General features: G+C 53.9%; 6 protein-coding genes across 6 annotated transcripts; 4 read left to right on the top strand and 2 right to left on the bottom strand.

The window, feature by feature from the left end:
- Nucleotides 1-253: 253 nt before the first annotated feature.
- On the bottom strand, nucleotides 254-2,356 carry BO80DRAFT_292421 (lysophospholipid acyltransferase). The gene is made up of 4 exons (XM_025715015.1): nucleotides 2,183-2,356; nucleotides 2,044-2,088; nucleotides 862-1,980; nucleotides 254-806 (listed from the first exon to the last, which is right to left on the bottom strand). Exons 1-4 carry the CDS (start codon nucleotides 2,202-2,204, stop codon nucleotides 325-327), a joined length of 1,668 nt encoding a protein of 555 aa, XP_025569204.1. The 5' UTR covers nucleotides 2,205-2,356; the 3' UTR covers nucleotides 254-324.
- Nucleotides 2,357-2,475: 119 nt separating this feature from the next.
- BO80DRAFT_420194 (Sec1 family protein) lies at nucleotides 2,476-4,694 on the top strand. Its single transcript, XM_025718334.1, has 3 exons — nucleotides 2,476-2,721; nucleotides 2,785-3,810; nucleotides 3,877-4,694. The coding sequence occupies exons 1-3, from the start codon at nucleotides 2,611-2,613 to the stop codon at nucleotides 4,513-4,515; spliced, it is 1,776 nt and encodes a 591-aa protein (XP_025569203.1). The 5' UTR covers nucleotides 2,476-2,610; the 3' UTR covers nucleotides 4,516-4,694.
- Nucleotides 4,695-4,962: 268 nt separating this feature from the next.
- Nucleotides 4,963-9,818, bottom strand: BO80DRAFT_420190 (TRAPPII-specific subunit TRS120; the record flags this gene model as incomplete). The annotated part of the gene is made up of 3 exons (XM_025718333.1): nucleotides 9,387-9,818; nucleotides 8,312-9,297; nucleotides 4,963-8,265 (listed from the first exon to the last, which is right to left on the bottom strand). Exons 1-3 carry the CDS (start codon nucleotides 9,550-9,552, stop codon nucleotides 4,963-4,965), a joined length of 4,455 nt encoding a protein of 1,484 aa, XP_025569202.1. The 5' UTR covers nucleotides 9,553-9,818.
- A 152-nt stretch (nucleotides 9,819-9,970) lies between these two features.
- Nucleotides 9,971-15,747, top strand: BO80DRAFT_469846 (histidine kinase-like ATPase domain-containing protein). The gene is made up of 3 exons (XM_025723046.1): nucleotides 9,971-10,400; nucleotides 10,461-15,476; nucleotides 15,552-15,747. The coding sequence occupies exons 1-3, from the start codon at nucleotides 10,273-10,275 to the stop codon at nucleotides 15,619-15,621; spliced, it is 5,214 nt and encodes a 1,737-aa protein (XP_025569201.1). The 5' UTR covers nucleotides 9,971-10,272; the 3' UTR covers nucleotides 15,622-15,747.
- Nucleotides 15,748-16,078: 331 nt separating this feature from the next.
- On the top strand, nucleotides 16,079-17,197 carry med6 (mediator complex subunit MED6; the record flags this gene model as incomplete). Its single annotated transcript, XM_025716436.1, has 3 exons — nucleotides 16,079-16,172; nucleotides 16,237-16,598; nucleotides 16,676-17,197. The coding sequence occupies 3 exons, from the start codon at nucleotides 16,079-16,081 to the stop codon at nucleotides 17,195-17,197; spliced, it is 978 nt and encodes a 325-aa protein (XP_025569200.1).
- Nucleotides 17,198-17,513: 316 nt separating this feature from the next.
- On the top strand, nucleotides 17,514-18,592 carry BO80DRAFT_489172 (LOG family protein; the record flags this gene model as incomplete). Its single annotated transcript, XM_025723598.1, has 2 exons — nucleotides 17,514-17,717; nucleotides 17,853-18,592. Coding segments are annotated over exons 1-2 (781 nt in total), but the record flags the coding sequence as incomplete, so codon positions are not given.

Here is an 18,592-nt window from a genome sequence, read left to right as displayed (position 1 = left end):
TATCGAATGAGCATGAAAAAAGCATATGCGGGAAATCAATGTGCTAAGGAAGGACAGGCGCCAAAGAATGGACATCAAACAAAGAACACCCCGGAAGGGGGGATACCCAAAGAGGCTTCCCAAAACAAAATGGATGCTCGAACGGGAACGTGCAGCAGCTGCGGGCAACGCATCAAAGTCTAATATACATACTCTATTCTCATCCACCCCATCAGTCATCAAGTCAAATGGTTGCAAGCTCAGCTTGGGTTGCGAGATGAACTCCAACAGGACCGAGTCTGTGACCCGGTATGGGTCATCTAGCAAGTCACCCGATCGGGACGATCATGAGAGCTTGCGACCGATCTTGCTTTCCACGACCGCCTTGAGCTCCTCACCGGTCGGCATGGTCACGGCGCTACCGCGTCGGCGCCGGGATTCAATCTCACTCCGGATCTCCTGCACGGCCTCATCGAAGGCTTGCACAGCATCACTCGGGAGGCCCAGGGTCGGCTGCTGCAGGGCGTCGGAGCTGGTCGAGCGGGTGACGTGGGGTCGGTTGCGCGACTTGAGCTTCTGGATGAGGATGCCCTTGGCGGGGCTGGCGAAGAACGCAAGACTGAGGATGTTGCCGACAATTCCGTAAAAGTAGACGTTCCGCCAGACGCCGATGGAGGTGCTGAACGACAGGAAGATAAAGGGCATCACGGTGAAGGACATTGTGAGCTGGGTCGTGAACCAGCTCACAATGTCATAGTAACGCTTGTAGGGGGTCGGCTTGCTACCGTCCGGCGTGAGAAAGAAGGGACGGACATACCGACGGAAGTCTGCACATGTCAGGAGAGGAAGCAATAGAAGGGTAATAAGGAGAGGAAGACATACTCTTGGCTCCCGTCTGGATGAAAGATCCGAGGATGAAGGTCAGATAGTACCCTGGGTAGAAACCATGCCAGAAAGCGCTGGTCGCAAACGTGGCGATGCTGGCACGGAAGCCAGGCTTCTTTCCCCTGGGAGTGACGCGCAGATAGACGTAGTTGCGCAGCCAGTGGTTGGTGTTCTTGTTCCAGCTGCCCAGATACCCATGCGAGTTCTGGGCGGTCTCCAGCTTCCATGCGTCGATATTCTCCAACCGGTTCCAGAAGACCTTGCCCGACTTGGGGTCAAATCCATTGTATCCCATGCCGGACAAGATGCAGGCACCTTCCGTCAAAGACCAAACCCCGTAGTACTTGAGCCGTGTGGTGAGTCCGACCATGTGCATAATCCAGACCCGTCGAGGGAAGGAATATTCCATGTATCCGGGACTTAGGATCGCCTCCTGATTGTAGTAGGCCCCCAATTGCAGGAATGCGAAGATCCAACCCAGGCCAATTAGGGCTTTCTTGGTGGCAGGAGTTCCGCTCCGGGGAATCTTGCGCTTCTTCCGGGTGGGAGGCACCTTCGAAGGGTCCGTTCCCGGAGGGATATCGAAGAGAGTGGTATCGAGCCAGCGCCGGTAGTCGACATATTCGAAAGACGGACCGCCGAAAAGCGCGGGGAAGAACAACACGTAGCCGGTATAATCCAGGATGCTGGGGAATTGAGTGATCGCAGCATATTTCTGGGGATCTGAGAGCTGGCTCTGCGGCAGTCGACCATCATGGACGTTCCAACAGAAGGATGAGAGCTTCATGACGAGCACCATCTGGGCCCCGGTGATATCTATCGTTTGGGGGTCGTTGAGGATCTGGCGATAGATGTGGCTGATGGACATGTGGCCCATCAAGAAGATGAAGCCTATCCAGGGCATCAGGGAGCCATCGATGTAGTAGGCGATCAGGTAAGTCCCAGCGGCGCTATAGAACAGAGTGCGGAGGCCGTCCCACAGGTCGAACAGGCCGACGATATAGAACAAGGAGACGGCGATGATGAAGGCATTTTTCTTCCAGGGCTGAGCATCCGGGATTCGCTTCAGCAAGCCGGCGAGAGGATAGGACAGCAGGAATGACGCAATGAGCTTCACTGTACCCGAAAGTATAACCCATCAGCGGCGAGGTCGAGATGGACCGGGGAGGGGAGACGTACACTCATCGATCGAAGCTCCCGTAGCTTTCGCTGGGTAGTCGAAGACTGGCCAGAGACATGGTTAGCATGGTTCCTTGCCTACCCTGAAGGAGGGGCGCGTCCCAAGTGCTGAGATGCTGCCAGGCGGACTCAAACTTACGGAGGTTAATGTAGGGCAACATGATGGCCGAAAATCGCAGCCACGGCAAAGGGGGGAAAACAAAAGAAAAAAGCGTCAAAGTCAGCGGAGTCGGCACGACATTGAGTCAAGCCGAGTGAGATCTTGACCGACGGAGGGAGAGAGAAGAGGGAGGTTGAAGAGATGAGAGGAGAGGAAGCGGCGCAAGGGAAGGAAAGCCAACCAAACAAAAAAAAAGGCGGGCGGGTGGCATCATCACATGGTATGGGCCAGCCAGCTTTCCTCCCGCATAACTACTTACTACTTACTACTTACTATTCTCTCCATTCCAATACTTCTCCACCCTCATCCCCCCCCTATCGGTGCTTATGTTGCCACTCCTTCCTTATTGTCGCGCTTGAACTCCAATCCTCTCTTCTGATTCTTGAATCCTCTACGTCCCATCCAGCATGGACGTCGTCGCGGCGGTGTCGGGGTACATCTCCAAGATGGTCACCGCGGGGGACCCCTCCTCCTCCTCCTCGGCCAAGATGAAGATACTCCTCCTCGACAGTGAGACAGTGGGACTTGCGCTTCTCTCGTTGATGCCGGTGGCAGCGGTGCGCTAATCCTCCCTCGTTCAGGTCCCCATTGTGTCAACCGCCATCACCCAGTCCGCCCTCTTGAACCATGAAGTCTACCTCATCGACCGACTCGATAATGCCGCCCGGGAACGCATGCGACATCTCCGCTGCCTGTGCTTTGTGCGACCCTCCCCGACCTCCATCCAATTCCTGATCGACGAACTCCGCGAGCCCAAGTACGGCGAATACTACATCTACCTCAGCAACATCATTCGCAAATCCTCCCTCGAACGACTCGCCGAAGCAGATTCACACGAGGTGGTTCGTGTGGTCCAGGAGCACTTTGCCGACTTTCTCGTGATCAATCCCGATCTGTGTTCCATGAACTTGGGCTTCCCGCAGCAGCGCTTGTGGAGCCAGTCGCCAGACCTGTGGAATGCGGATGCCTTGCAGAGAGCAACGGAAGGCGTTATCGCCATGCTGTTGGCGCTGAAGAAGAACCCGTTAATCCGTTACGAGAAGAACAGTTTGTTGGCTAAGAAGCTGGCCACGGAGGTCCGCTATCAGTTAACGCAGGAGGAGCAGCTCTTCAATTTCCGCAAAACCGATACGCCACCGATTCTGCTGATCCTCGACCGCCGGGACGACCCTATCACGCCGCTGCTGACACAATGGACATACCAGGCCATGGTGCATGAGCTGATGGGCATCCACAACGGGCGCGTGGACCTCCGGGACGTCCCGGAGATTCGACCGGAGCTACGGGAGATTGTCCTTTCCCAGGATCAGGATCCGTTCTTCAAGAAGAACATGTACCAGAACTTCGGAGACCTTGGCCAGAACATCAAGGAGTATGTCGAGCAGTATCAGGTCAAAACGCAGAACACAATGAACATCGAGTCGATCTCGGATATGAAGCGCTTCGTGGAGGACTATCCCGAGTTCCGTAAACTATCCGGGAACGTCAGTAAGCATGTCACGCTGGTGGGAGAGCTCAGCCGGCGAGTGGGGGAGGAAGATCTGCTGGATGTCAGTGAGTTGGAACAAAGCTTGGCTTGCAATGACAACCACGCCAATGACCTCAAGGTATGGGTGCTCCATCTCCTGGAACCGAGCTAGCTGCGGAATCGACGGCTGACCGTCTCCCTGCAGAACTTACAACGCATAATCCAACTGCCCAGCGTCCCGGCGGAGAACAAGCTGCGACTAGTGGCACTGTACGCCATCCGCTACGAGAAGCAACCAAACAATGCGCTCCCGATCCTGCTCGATCTCATGGCCACCGCCGGCAATGTTCCTTCATACAAGGTCAACATCATCCCGAAACTACTCGCTTATCACCACTCCTTGCAAGCGCCGCCTGTTGCTGGTGGCTTTTCCGACCTCTTTGAATCAACCTCCCTCTTCTCCGGTGCCCGGGACCGGTTCAAGGGCCTGAAAGGCGTTGAAAACGTGTACACCCAGCACTCGCCCCGCTTGGAGGCAACCCTCCAAAATTTGATCAAAGGCCGTCTGAGGGAGTTGCAGTATCCCTTCCTCGAAGGTGGCGGCCATACGCGGGACAAGCCCCAGGATATCATCATCTTCATGGTGGGCGGAGCTACGTACGAAGAAGCCAAAATGGTCGCCCAAGTGAACGCCAGCTCGCCCGGCGTGCGAGTCGTCTTGGGTGGCACCTCCATCCACAACAGCACGAGCTTCCTCGAGGAAGTCGACGATGCTGTGAGCGGCTGGCCCGAGCCCAGCCCCTCGTCCGCCGCTGGACGGCTGCAGAGGGCCATCGGACATTAGCCTTGTTTCTTTAGCGTGGATTGATGTGCAATCTTTTCTCTTTCTGTATCTGTAATTTTCTATCTTATATCCTGGACGTTAGCCATGTTTGAACTCTCTCCCATGAGACTTTGAAAGCGAATCAAATTCCGTCCACCATGCGTATTGACAAGCTTTATCCCTGCATCAATACAGTGCACATGATACATGATATATGAATCATCAGCATCGTAACATGCCTGATCTAATCAGAAGAAGGGGGGGGGGGGGGAAATTAAGGAAGATAAAGTGAAATGTGATATACAAAAATTTATAATGATGACAATGATGTCTGCATTTACGTCGTGATTAAGAAGATGGGAATGAACATAGACAGACAGACAGCTTGCTGAAATAACGACACGACGAGACCACCACATCCTGTTCGCTGTATCCTCGACCGGCCCCTAACCTCTATGTGTAGATGTTTCAGTCATGGGCATTCATAACGCACGTCTCTTTGGCATGCCATATTCGTCTTTTCTTGGCCACGTCCGCCCCAAAGGTATCTGTGATCATGCCTTCGTCGTCGTGGAAGGCAGCCTGAGCTGGGGGTGGTGGTGGGTGAGAGGGATCGTCGTCGGAGACGGGAGCCGGTCTCAGGAGGCGGAGTTCCTCGACGGTGGCGCCGAATTCGTACTCGCCTCGACAGAGAACGGTGACGCCGACGGTGGCGGTTGTGCTTTCGCCGCTGTGTAGGATGGGGAGCACTTGTTGCAGCATTCCGGTCCAGGCGAGGCGTCGTGAAAGGTCCAGGGCGATATTGCTGGGTTGGTGGCGCAGGCTCGGCTGGAGGCGTAGAAGAGGGTGGATGGGCCGCGAGGAGCGGTTGACGACGGTGACGGTTAGGTTTAGCATGTCGTCGGTGTGGACATTGTACTTGGAGCGCCCGGTTTGGACGACGCTCTTGGCGTCGTCGGGGAATGAAGGTTCCAGGGAGAATGTCACGCCAAGGTCCTCTAACTGGAAGGCCTCGACCATGCGCGCATTTAAGCGTAGGTTACGCAGATCGATTATCCCTTCACGGACGCCTGTCTTCTCTTTCCAGAACCCGCAGACTCGTTGGAGGATCTCTTCCCGATACCAGAATGCTTCGCGTGTAGCCGCCTCGGCTTCGAAGGTGAGTTTGTTGGCACTGACGACAAATTGCCGCTTGACTCCCGTGTTCAAGATCGGGATGGGTGCATGGGGGTTGTCTAGATAGGCTCGAGGGAGAACAAGAACGAACCGTGACATCTGACCTGGCTGGAGCTCTCCGCGGACGGCATATTGGCCTTTTCCGTCTTCCGGCAATTGGGAAGGCCGTCCCACATCTGACTGCATCGGGTTCTCACTGACATGCAAGGATACCGACAAAGCGTTTGGCCAAGCGTTGCGAAGATCAAGGAGAAGAATACAGTGGTCGGGTCCATATCCACCTCGGGCGAGGTGAGAGAGTACTGGCGAGAACGGGTCATTCTCCGTCGATGGAGGTAGAGAACCGGCGCTGATTGGGCCAGTTTCGGTTTCTATCACGCTGTCGGGGCTGTTCCACCATGCAAAGTCGCTGCTAAGGGGTAGGATATCACATCGTGCGACCTCTATACTGGCATTGACCGTTGCAGTAAGTGGGACAAACAATTGACGGGTGTAGAACACGTCAGGTAAGTTCCCATGCGTAACTCCAATGCACGAATAATCAATCTGCACGGTGGTGTCCTGCAAGCCAGGTTTTCCAATGACATCAATGGTGAATGTGGCACTCTGGCCTGCTGGGATAGAGTGATCCTCAGGGTTCAACCCTTCTCGGCGCCACCGCAGCGCGGGTTTGGTCAGGTTCAGTTCCAACTCATATATCTCGACGGGCAGCAAGTCTTTGCTGCTGAGTGCCGACTGAACCTGTCTTGTGGTCGAGTCCTGGAAGGTAAAGAGGATAAAGTCGAGAGGGCAGGGCGAAGTGTTTCGGAGGGTAATGTTGAAGGAGCTTAGTTCACCCTCAAGGACCATGATCGCGGACTGGGACAGCGACAAGGACTCAATCACCAAGGATGGCTGTTGTCCAATGACTTTGACCTCGCAAACCGACGTTTCGGGGCCTTTTTTGGGAAGCTGTTTCCCATTCCTGGAAGTCGTTGAGCTCCACGAAAGTGGACGTTCCACGGTAGGCTTCTTGGCCGCCAACCCGGTTCGTTTGAATTTCCATTCTGCTTCAGGCTTCCAGAAGCTTTGGAATATCGGGAATTTGCGCTCCCTGCAGTGCCGAACCTTCACTATGCAGCCTGTGACCTTGAGCGCTCCCTCGCCGGTGGCTTTCCCATAGACTGTGATGTCTTGCACGCATAGTGGGGGAATCAGGATCCACTCGGCCACTGCGTCTAAAGATACACCGTCACTATCGAGGGCGAGCTTTTCGATCTCCAAGTCGAACTCATAAGGGTTTTGAAGTGTGACTTGGAATGCCGCAAATTCACCGGCAACCATCAACGACTCGGCAGCCTTGCCACTTGCTTTGGAGAAAGGGTTGTATAAGAATGGATCCTTCGTCGCCTTCTCACGACTAGCTGTAACAGCGTCTAGATCAGGTTTCGAGCGGCGAACAGGTCGCCTGGGATCTGGAAGAGCCAGCAGTTGAACACCGCGGACCAAGAAATCGTCCCAATACTCTGCCTCAAGCCCTGAGGCGCCTAATTTGTGGGCTGCACCAACAGTCCGCTTAATATTGTTCAAAAGTCGTATCTGTTCGTCTCGTGGTAAATAGGGTGGTTGGTAGTGGGATTCGGCAAGCATCAGATCCCCTCTGATGGTCTGGAGAAGTTCTACTGTGAACCGAAGCACGCCGCTAAAGTCGGGGAGGGCCTCGCAAGAGCTAATGCACGTTTTTAGAACATCAATCTTCAGGTTGAGGTCACCATATCCATCCAGAACGGTGTGTCGAAACGCCCGTTCAACAATGGCAGTGATCGAATCATATTCCGGGAAGGGTTCCGGTCCACCCGCAGTGGAGGACCGTCTCTTCTCCCATTCATAGACAGACGACGGCTGGACGCCATAGATGTCGCCTATAGTGGCAAGGAGCGAGCGCATGCTCTCCTCCATGTTCCCTGGACCAAGATCAAGGGCATTGATATCAAAAGCTGTGTCGCTGAGAGACGCCAATCCAGCGGCGGGATGAACTCCCACTTCTGCCGCGCCAATCTTGCGAGCCTGCACAAGTGTTGGAACCATGATGGATAGAAGCTCCCTCAATATGAAGGCCTTCTTTCGCGGTAGATCGAGCACATTCAGGACGGATACCACGCCAACTATGATAGGTATGGTGTCTGTTGGAGGCAGATCTGCGCTAGAGGAAAGAGGTAATGCGCGGAAAAGGAAGTTCGCAATCTCAGATTTGCGAAGAATGGTGAGACCACGAGGTCGTTCCGGTCGGTACAAAGGTGGGAGGGACTCATTCATAACGATATGCTTGAGGGCAACGTCATCCAGGGCGCCATCGCGAATACGAGCGGCCGCCAATAACCTTGCCAGACGAATCACTGTTTCCGAAAAGACAAGCTGAGGCAAAGGTTCGTCTGTGATGTTGGCGGCACGGTTGTAAAGATTCAATATATTGTTCGCAAGATCGGGTAATAGATTGGAGAGATTCTGAAGTGAGATTATGCGGTTCCCAGGAGATGATAAGCTCGTATCAAGACTACTGCTATATGATAGCTTTGAGGACTTGTCGGCAACAGGATAGCAAACGGGAGGGATCTGCTACGAATTAGCGATACAAAACAGATGTTGGGAATGGGGTGCGTACCTGAAAGTCCATCCCAGCCCAGGCGACCATCAATAGACAGAGGAGGATGGATTCCAGCGCTTTCGCATGCCACACGTAATCACTGCTTGCTCTAGCATTAGACGCGGCTTCAATGAGCTCTTTCAAAGCGTCCGGCCATCTGCCAGCTTGGAGGAACAGTGTCCCAACAACAACACCCGTACGACCTTTGATCCTGTTCTTAGTCCGGTCAGTCGCGCTCATGCCGCTCACAGACATTCGATCACGGCTGTGCTCCTTGGATGATGGCAGCGAATGCACCTTGCCCACCGAGTTGGAACGATTGGCTACTTGTATAGATCGGGTGATCTCATCAAAGGTGGTTGGAGTTTCATGGTCGCTTGGAGCCGGCGAGCCCTGGTTGGATCTCATAGGAGATTCGGTCGTACCGTTAGGGCTTGATGGGAGATGTGCAGGCATGGTCATCCGATGAAACAGCCTGTCGGTCGGCCGCGGGCGTATGTCAGGGCCGCGATGAGGACCCCAGGATGACGCCCTCGGCGATTCTATAGATGGTATACTTTGAATGGTTTTTGCAAACTCGTCTAGCTCAGAGAGTAGCACAGACGTAATATCACACAAGACTGTCTTCATTGTAGTGGCCTTCGACGCCTGAGGTCGTGGGATCCAAAGCACATCTCCCGGGCCGTTTGTGAGCTTGTTCACTCCTTCATAGTCGAAAATTAGGAGCTGGTGGACCAGCGCCCTGGGATTGGTCTCCCTGACTGCTTCCAGTTCCTGTCGAAGCTGCTCCAGCTCGCCCGGAGTTGGGGGCTGTTCGGCCGCAGATGCTGGTTCATCCTTCTTGACGCTTTCGCTAAGTTCGGCACCGTCGGCTATCGCAATGATCACCAGGGGCTCTCTAAAGATCTCGAAAGGAAATAGCTCTAGGTGGGATGTCGGAGGCACGGAGTAGGACAGGTCGTAAAGTATCATGCCGGTAGGGAAGGCCAGCGGGGAAAACATGTCTATCAAGAAAAACGGTCAATAACTGCCCCAGTTATGTCGGCGAGGAGCTTCCTCTACCGCAAGCATGAGAAATTGGGTGCTAGCCTACTTCGATTGGGTCGCGCATCAGGACTAATATCACCCAAGCGGACAACATTTTCGGCCTGAAGCCGTGCGGCGAAGCTCAGGAACCTCGAGCGTTTTATCTTGCCAATGGGTAGTAGCAGCGCCCGTAAGCGTACGGGCGCAATAGGGGAGAGAGGGTCGACCCCCATAGTGTCATCTGTGAGCAAGTGGAGAGGAGGCAATCGGCGATCTGCTCAGGACTGCGTCCGAAAGGGCGGGCAAGCTTCCGGAAGTCATACGAAGCGCTAAAAGCAACCAAATGTCGTAGAGGCCACGGAGTAACGAGAGATGCGGAGATTCTGCTCACGGTTTCATCGAACCCCGTTTGATAGAGCTGTGACCATAGGCCACTCCAACCAAATAAAAAAAAAGCACCTCCCACAAGATTTGAAAAACAACGAAGGACGAGTACAACAACCGCGGAGTTGATTGATACCGGCATCGGGCGTGCCTGTCGACCGCCGTAACCCCCCCGATGTCACGAGAGGCCCCGCTGACATAAGCGCCGCATATCTGATAAGGCCGATAACTTTAACTCCGCGCTGTCTCCGACAAGAAGGTCACTCTGTCGCCATCGACGCCCCCCCGTCTCTCCTTGGGGTCTCGTCTTCTCGCGGGCTCGACGTCCTCTTGGACCTCCCTTCTTCGCCTTGGTCTCCAGTATAACTTCCATTCTTTTGGATTCGATTTGTCAGCAGCTATATTTAATCCATAGACTCCGCTCTGTTGTCTAGGTTACAGGGTTATCGAGTACCGCCGCCCGCCGACGCATGACCAAAAGCCCCATGTCTTGATTCTTCCGCTGTTAGCTTGTTTGCCACGGTCTCTTTGGGATCGAGTACGTCAACTCACTCTTTTATGCCTCAAGTATGGCCCAAAAGATCGATTTCAACGCCCTCAGGGCGCGTACGATGGGATCGGGGAACGATGAGGAGGCGGTCACTGTTGATACACGAGGTCTCATTTCGAAAGTCCTCGCACGGTATTCGGGGAAATGGTATTCTTATAATTGCTGCCCTGATGAGCCAGAAAATGATCACTAATGGGGTACAAATAGGACGGTCCTGCGAGAGATGATCCAAAATGCGGCGGATGCTAATGCCACGAAAGTGACTATCAAGTTCGAGACGCTGCCATCGACGACGGTCCCACTGCCCTCGGCTGCCGACGACAGTACCTTGATCAAGCATACGATATCTAACCATACCCTGAAACGCCTCTTGATATCCAACAACGGTACCCCATTCAGTGAGAAGGATTGGGGAAGATTAAAGCGCATCGCCGATGGGAACCCCGACGAGACCAAAATCGGAGCCTTCGGTGTTGGCTTTTACAGTGTATTCGATGATTGCGAAGAGCCCTTCGTATCATCTGGGAAAGAAGCCATGGCCTTCTATTGGAAAGGGAACGCTCTTTTTACCCGTCGGCTGCAGCTGGACGAAGACGCAAACCCCGAGACCACATTCGTTCTAGACTATCGCAATGATACCTCACCGATTCCCTCATTGATGCAACTGTGCCAATTCTTATCCAGCAGCCTTACTTTCGTAAGCCTTGAAGGTATAGAACTGTGGCTGGATGACTGGAACTTATTGAGACTTTCGAAGAAGACTGCCCCAAGTGTCAACCTAAGCATTCCGAGGGACATCGAAACCAAAACACCACAAGGGTTGTTGAAGATTCAAAATGTCACACGGGAGGTTGCCCAAGTTGATGCTTCGTGGATGCGCGTTGTTGAATGGAACCCAAATGCAAGCATTTTCCGTGAGGGACTCAGAGATACAACTGGTTCTTTGCGTTCCTTCTTCTCTAAACTCACGGGCCAGAGCGGCCCAGAAAAGCCAGCGAAGCCTGAAAACAAAGACAATTCCACTGACACTGGCGAAATGACCAAGACTGAAACCGCCGCGGTATTCCTACACATCAACACCGCCAGTCTTCAGGCTTCCGTTAGCCAGTCTTTGAGCAGCGAACTTGAAAGAGCTACGCGCAAGCCTCCACCTAAGCGATCCACTATCGCTATACTGACCCCTTCATATGACACGACCTTAGCTTCTGGGGCCTCTGGCCTACAATCAGAGGTTCTCTCCTCTATTTTGCCTTCTAAAGCTGGGAGAGTCTTCATTGGCTTTCCAACCCACCAAACAACGGGCCTAAATGCTCATATCTCTGCTCCCTCTGTCATTCCTACAGTAGAGCGGGAGAGTATCGATCTCAACACCCGCTATATCAGCAAATGGAATCTGGAAATGCTGAGGGCAGCGGGAATTGTCTGTCGGATTGCCTGGACTGCGGAAATGGCATCCATCAAAGCAAGGATAATGTCTGGGAGAGAGTCGTCGAAGTCCACGAAAATACGAAAGGATGATATAGTTGGTGTGCTTCCTGAGGCTATTCACACGGCGAACCAGTTCGTGTTCCGTGAATCGACACCGTCATCACTTTTAGGGCAAACCATCGAGGATGCATTTTGGACGTGCAACAAAAGCTCTTCCATTGAAGTTCTTTCAACCTGCGGTATCATCCAAAGTCATCAGGCACGTCTTGCTCCGAAAGATCTTAGTTTCATGGATTCTATACCGGTTCTGCCGGATGAGTTCGTGTCGGGTGCAAAAGACTTCGTCAAGAAGCTGACCGATTTTGGATTGGTCACCGATATCACGGTCTCCGACATAAAGCGGGAACTGGAGACTAGCACACTACGAACCAATCAGGTTATTGAATTCCTTGCCTGGCTAGGTCGAAGGGCTGCCACAGGCCAACTTGATCTCTACTCAGTCCAAAGCCTTTTGAATGTCGCGGTAGCGAATGACGAAGATGACAGTGGTCCTCAGACAAGACTCATCGTCTTTGGTGGCATCGACAGTTATCTAAATCCTCAAAAAATACTGGTCAATTTGCCTGTTCCACCATCCGTGGCACCTTTCAAATTCACAAAGTCTCTTGGAAAGCAGGAGTTAGAAGCTTTTGGTTGGACAGAATATCAGATTGTTCCATGGGTTCGCTGGCTGGTCAGCAATGCTGGTAATAGAAGCCTTCTCCCTGTGGATCAAGATATCACACAGAGCCCCTCGTTCTCCGCACAAGTCTTGCCTGTTCTCTCCAAGCAATGGGACTATCTGAGCCAGCCATCGAGACAAGCGGTGATTAATCAACTACAGCCACACACCGTCATCCCGACTAAACTTGGAATGAAACCTCCTGCAGAGACCTACTTCTCTTCGGTGAGGCTTTTTGATGATCTTCCAGTCATCCATGGTCTGAACGGAGTGAAGGAGAAGTTCCTGGGCGCGCTTGGTGTTCGTAAGACAGTCGAGCTCGGTGTCATCTTCGAGCGCCTCCTCGATACCGCGGAATCACCAGATGCCTCTAGCAACAACCAGAGGAAATGGAGCCATGTTGAGTTGATCCGGTATCTTGCTTCCGTTCGTGACGATATTCCCGCGAACGATATCAAGCGCCTCAAGAATACCAGCTTGTGCACTGCCGAACCAAGCGATGGTGGGAACGGCGACTTGAAGGCAGCGAATCGCAAACGCTATAAAATTTTCGAACTGTTTGAGCCGAAAAGCTCACTCAGAGCTTTGGGGCTGCCTATCATTGAGTGGCCAGGTCAGTATCAGCCTAGCAGTAACGAGGGAAAGTTCCTTTCTAAGTTGGGGCTGAGAAGTTTTCCTTTACCTCCTGAGCTAGTCCAGATCATGGCTAGAGCGGCGGCGGATGGTAACTGGGTTCTTCATACGAGAGCGATGTCATACTATATCGCCGAGTACCATACGAGTGGCTATGCGACGTTTGACTGCAATGCAGTCGATGTCCCGTTCCTGCCCACTGAAGGCTCGCAAGGCTTGGCTACCCCGAGCAAATGTTATACGGATGAGGGCGCTACCTTGTTTGGTTTCACAATCCTTCAAAGGGACCTCCATCCTCATGCTTCCAAGTTTGGAGTAAAACAACACCCCGCTTTGAGTGAATGCATCGATTGTCTTATTCGTCAGCCACCGTCTACAAAACGTGACGCAAGGGTGGTCTTCAAGTATTTGGCCGGAAGAGTGTCGGAACTCAGTGCACGGGACATAGATCGCGTTGGGAATGCGCAGGTAATTCCTGTCTCGACTACACAGGATGCGACGGAGAAGACGGTGCGTCGGGTGACGCCTAAACTCTGCTATCTCGGAGAAGGAGAAGACTACAAAGACATATTCGACTTCGTCGACTTTGGCCAAGAAGCAAATCTTTTCCTCATGGCAGTTGGTTCCAAGAGAGAACCGACCAAGGTGGAAATTGCGCGCATGCTCGTCAAGGAACCAGCTAGGATATCGGCTACCTTCCAAAGTGCTGATAAGTATCTCAAACTACTGAGGACACTCGCTGAACATGTTGCAACCCTTAGAAAGGACCGCGAACTCTTCCAGGAAATGAAGAGGTCGGCGTTCCTGCTCGCCAGTCGGGATATCTCGTCCCTAGCGCAAGAGAATGTCGCAAAGGAGAACTTGTCTGATGATGAAGAGGAAGATCAAAGCATCAAGGAATGGACTTTGACTGTTGCGAAGGACGCCGTCGTGGTGGATGATTTCCAGAGCTTTAATCTCTTCAAAGAGCATGTGTTAGCCGCGCCTCAGGAGGAATTACTAGAGAACTTCTATCAGGCTCTAGGGGCACTGCCGTTGAGTGGGCTTGTCGAAGAGCGTGCTCACTGGGGTGCTGTAGCTGCCGACCAACGTCCAGCCGCCAAACTACAGAAGCTGATCAATGAACGCTCGAGACTGTTCCTGCATGATCAGTCTCCTGATTTGATACGGCATGAAGTGCGGTGGCTAGAAAGGCATTTGCAGGTGCAGGTGGTGCAATCCATTTCTCTCACCCGGTCTCTGAAGGGCCGTCGGATCTCGCACACTCAGAAGCGAAGCGCAATCATCACACAACAAGCAAGGGACTGGATCCTGTGGATCTGTCCGGGCAAGTATGATCTCTACGAGATTAGCCAGGCTCTTGTGCACCTCATCCTTGTCCGGCCGAAGCTCCATTCAACCCTTACGTTAGAGATGCTGTTGAAGACAGACTTGTTGGAGCTTAAAGCTCGCGGGTACAATGTGGAACGCATTCTCAAGCAAAAGGCACACGAGGCTAGGATGGCAGAGGATAGACGGCAAAAGCAGTTGGAGGAAGAGCGACAACGTCTCCAGGAGAGAGAAGCTGCATGGGCCAGAGAACAGGCCCAGGTGCAAGCACAAGCACAACCGCAACCGACGGAAGGTGAGCGCGAGCCACTAATGCCGGGAGATTTTCCAGACTCGCCCTCCGGCAAGAACGCCAGCCGTGATGTCCAGGCCGAGGGTTCTGATCAAGCGCAAGATCGGCGGCCTCGCGGGTTCTTTGCCAACCTCTCCAAACGGTTTGGGCTCGAGGGCAATCGCTCGCCTTGGAATGGCCCCAACGGCGACTCGTCCCAGCCTTCTCTTCCTGGATCCTCGGAGCAGGCCCCTCCTCCCCCGCCTTACTCTGCTGAAGATCCTCAGAAGACTCGCTCGGAAGCGCCCGTCAATGTTAATTCTCCCCATCGGCTTCAGAATGAGCTGCTCTCGGCCATCCAAGCCTGTCGACCTCACGGATCATCGGATGTTTATAGCCGACCCGAGACCAACCAAATCACGGAGAAGAAGTCCTATTGTGACGAAAAGCCCAGTCATGATCTTGAGTTTGTAGCGACTCTCGCCTGTGGGATCAACGTGCTGGTTGTGAGGACGCTCCCGGACCGCAGTCAGTTCCTGGCCAAGAACAGCGTCGGTATCAATGTGTTTGCTTCGATGCTGATCGAGTGTGCCGCGATCTTCTCGCTACGGTCCGACATTCTCAGTGTCTTCTATGACCCCGGCGGTAAGACGATCGCCTTCAACCGGGCTGGCAGTGTCTTCTGTAACTACTTTTACTTCCAGCAACTGCACGAGAAACAGCTGCTCCAAACCCCCAACTCCGACCGTACGGACGCACTCGTCTACTGGTGGGTAATCTTATGCCACGAATTGGCCCATAACCTGGTGGAAGACCACAGCTCCGCCCACAGTTACTACACGTAAGTCTGCCTCCAGTTGTATCCCTGTCCTTTTACCGCTCGAAATGGAAGTATCTGGTACTGACAATCCTACAGCGAAAGCTTTGTTGCACAATACTTCCCGAAGATTGCGGCTAAGCTGGCGAGCGCAGGGAGAAGTGCCTAGCCCCCCTACACTGTGTTGTCCGGGTTGTAATAGGCGTTCCTAATTGCAGAGCGGGGTGTATCAGGTAGACGGCCAGGCGCCGGGATGTATATATGTGATAGTTTGAAGTCAACCTTTCTAAACCAGGTTCTCTCGTGTGCCAGCTGATGCAGGAGGCGTAGTTTAGGAACCCGCCCCAGGCCGCTAGGTGACTTTGATTCTAGGAAAGGGACTACGCTTAGGGCTAGTTTGCGTAGCTGGTGAGAGTGAGTCTAGTTGTATGTAGTTTGTACTCGGTCGATCCCCAGTGGCTAGCCTGATGCAAACCAAACAAACATAGACATCACCTCCGCGGAGAGCGGCGGCGGGTCTTCGATCTTCTTGATCTTTCCAGAGCTTCCAGTCCAGCTGCATTGTCTCAGTCCGTGTCATTACGGGCAGGTTCTTGAGCAGGAGCACTCCCGACTACACCGACCTCATGGCGGGCACTCCCGATGCCTCGATGGAGGAAATCCTCTGGCGGTCCCCGCCTCACGTTCAGATGATGGGAGGATACCTTCACTCCAATAACAGTACGAGTTCCAGTTCCTTGTAGATACCAGCTCTCGCTCACTAACCCTGTCCATGGATGATCAGTTCTTTTCTACTTTGCCGAGTCCCCATTCTTTGACCCTACTTCGAATAACGCCTCTCTTGCCATTCAAGCCAACTACAATGAAGCTTTCCGTCACTTTGTCGAGACGCGCGAGGCCTTTGAGGGCCGGTTGAAGACCATGCAGGGCTTAGAATTCGTGGTTTCATATGATCCGATTCAGGCTGCAGCGCAACCTGACGGTCGCTTTGCGCACGACCCGTCGAATATTTGGGTAATTCGCAAGCAAAACAGGCGCAAGCGGGCCGGCCAAGAAGACGAGGTGGTGGTTCTCTCGACATACTTTATCGTAGGAGACTGCACTTACATGGCCCCGTCAGTTGCGAGCGTAGTGGGAAATCGCATCGTACGTGATCTTCTTCCATGGGTCGCAACCAATCTTTCTGGAGAACCCGAAGCTAACTCCGTTTTTCCGTTGCCTAGCTGTCCGCAGTCACGTCTCTTACCAGTCTGCTGAAGACGGCATCTACACTACCCACCTTCACACCCTCACACGGTCATACCTACCTGCCACCCGCGCCCAAAAGTACAGACGCAAGCCAGCCCGGCGCGCAGTCACAGCAGAGCAAGGAGAACACGCCGTTGCCGGAGGACGCAGTTGGCAAAGCCCCGCTCGGCGGATCACAGGTAGTCAGCGCGGGCTCGAGCCTGCAGGACACCCGGACACTCGTGGAGTCATTCAGCCTGCTCTCACGGTATGGTGACGAGTACATGGACGAGCATCCATTGGTAGGAGAGCCTGGGTCGTTTATCCTGTCCCGGGTCAACGACGCAGATCGGGCCGCGGCAGCGAAACAGGCAGCCGGCGTGGGAACCGCAGCAGGGAAAGTTGGTACGCCGCAGGTCAAGGTCGACACGCCGGGCAAATTATCCGAGAAGGGGGCGACGCCGTCAGGGACGGACGAGAGCAAATTGCGGAAGAAGAAAGGCAAGGTGGGAAGTTGAGAGTGGCAGGACTTCTGTGATACCCTATCTAGATGAGAGCAGGATTCTCTCATTCCGGCCCTGAACCGGCTAGCTAGATCCCCAATCTCGAGGCCAGGACATAAGAGCCAGAGCTGTCCTGCCCTGCTCAGCTGCCTGACATGATCATGACCATCTATAGACCATCCCTCCCTTGGCCGCCGAGACGGCCAATCACCCGACGAAGAGTAGCTTGAGAGGGTTTGGATGCACGCCCGCCCAACGCCCAGTGACTCATCGGCCATGCCTGCATCTATAAATCCCAGTACAGTCCCCCAAATGGCCGCCGCCACTCACTCAGGGCAGAGGGTTCCCATTTGGGTCGAGAACCGCCGCATAAGGGAAACCGGTTACATCACAGCGCCGTCGTTGCTGCGACTCCTCCACCCCCCATTGACCCTCCATCTTCGCTCTGAATTCTCTTCCTCATAGGAGCACCTGTAGTAATTACACGACGCATCATGAGCTCCGAGAATCCCAAGCCCGCAGTGGTCTGCGTGTTGTAAGCTCTATCCATCCCTCCCTCCTCCTTCCCCTCCTTCCCTTCCCCGCATCCATCCCCCCATCCAACAACTCCACCATCTACATTGAACCACCACCACAACCCCAAGAATGCTAACCCCAACCCCCACCCCAGCTGCGGCTCCGTCTCCGGTACCAACCCCCGCCACATGGAAGCCGCACGGGCCCTAGCCCACGAATTCCACCAGAACAACATCCACCTAGTCTACGGCGGCGGCACCGCCGGCCTCATGGGCGAAATCGCCCGCCGACTCGTCCAACTCTCCGGCCCACAAGCCGTGCACGGAATCATCCCCCGTGCCTTAGTAAAGACCGAACCGGGCTATGACAACGCGCAGGAACATCCCCCGACCTCAATCCCAACCTCAATCTCGACCTCGACGTCAGAAACAGGCATCCAGCAAGCCCGCGCCGGCAAAGACGCGGAACGTATCGTCCCCAACACCAGCAACAACACGAAGAGTAACGGGACGGGTCAATTCACGGAATCCGAGTACGGGACGACGACCATCGTAGCGGATATGCATACGCGGAAGCGGTTGATGGCGGAGAAGGTGCAGGAGGGGGGACCCGGGTCTGGGTTTGTGGCGCTGGCCGGGGGGTTCGGGACGATTGAGGAGGTGATGGAGATGACGACGTGGAATCAGCTTGGGATTCATGGGGCCGGGGTGGTGGTGGTGAATGTGGATGGGTATTGGGATGGGGTGTTGGAGTGGGTGAGGAAGGCGGTGCAGGAGGGGTATATTGGGGAGGAGAATGGGAGGATTTTGGTCGAGGTTAAGGATGTGAAGGAGGTGTGGCCTCGGTTGAGGGGGTATCGGGTGAGTAATGGGAGGATGAGGTTGAATTGGGGGG

Source organism: Aspergillus ibericus, assembly GCF_003184845.1.
Source record: "Aspergillus ibericus CBS 121593 unplaced genomic scaffold BO80scaffold_96, whole genome shotgun sequence".
NCBI lineage: Eukaryota > Fungi > Ascomycota > Eurotiomycetes > Eurotiales > Aspergillaceae > Aspergillus > Aspergillus ibericus.
The sequence above is the reverse complement of the archived record's forward strand: the minus strand, read 5'-3'. Positions and strand labels throughout refer to the sequence as shown.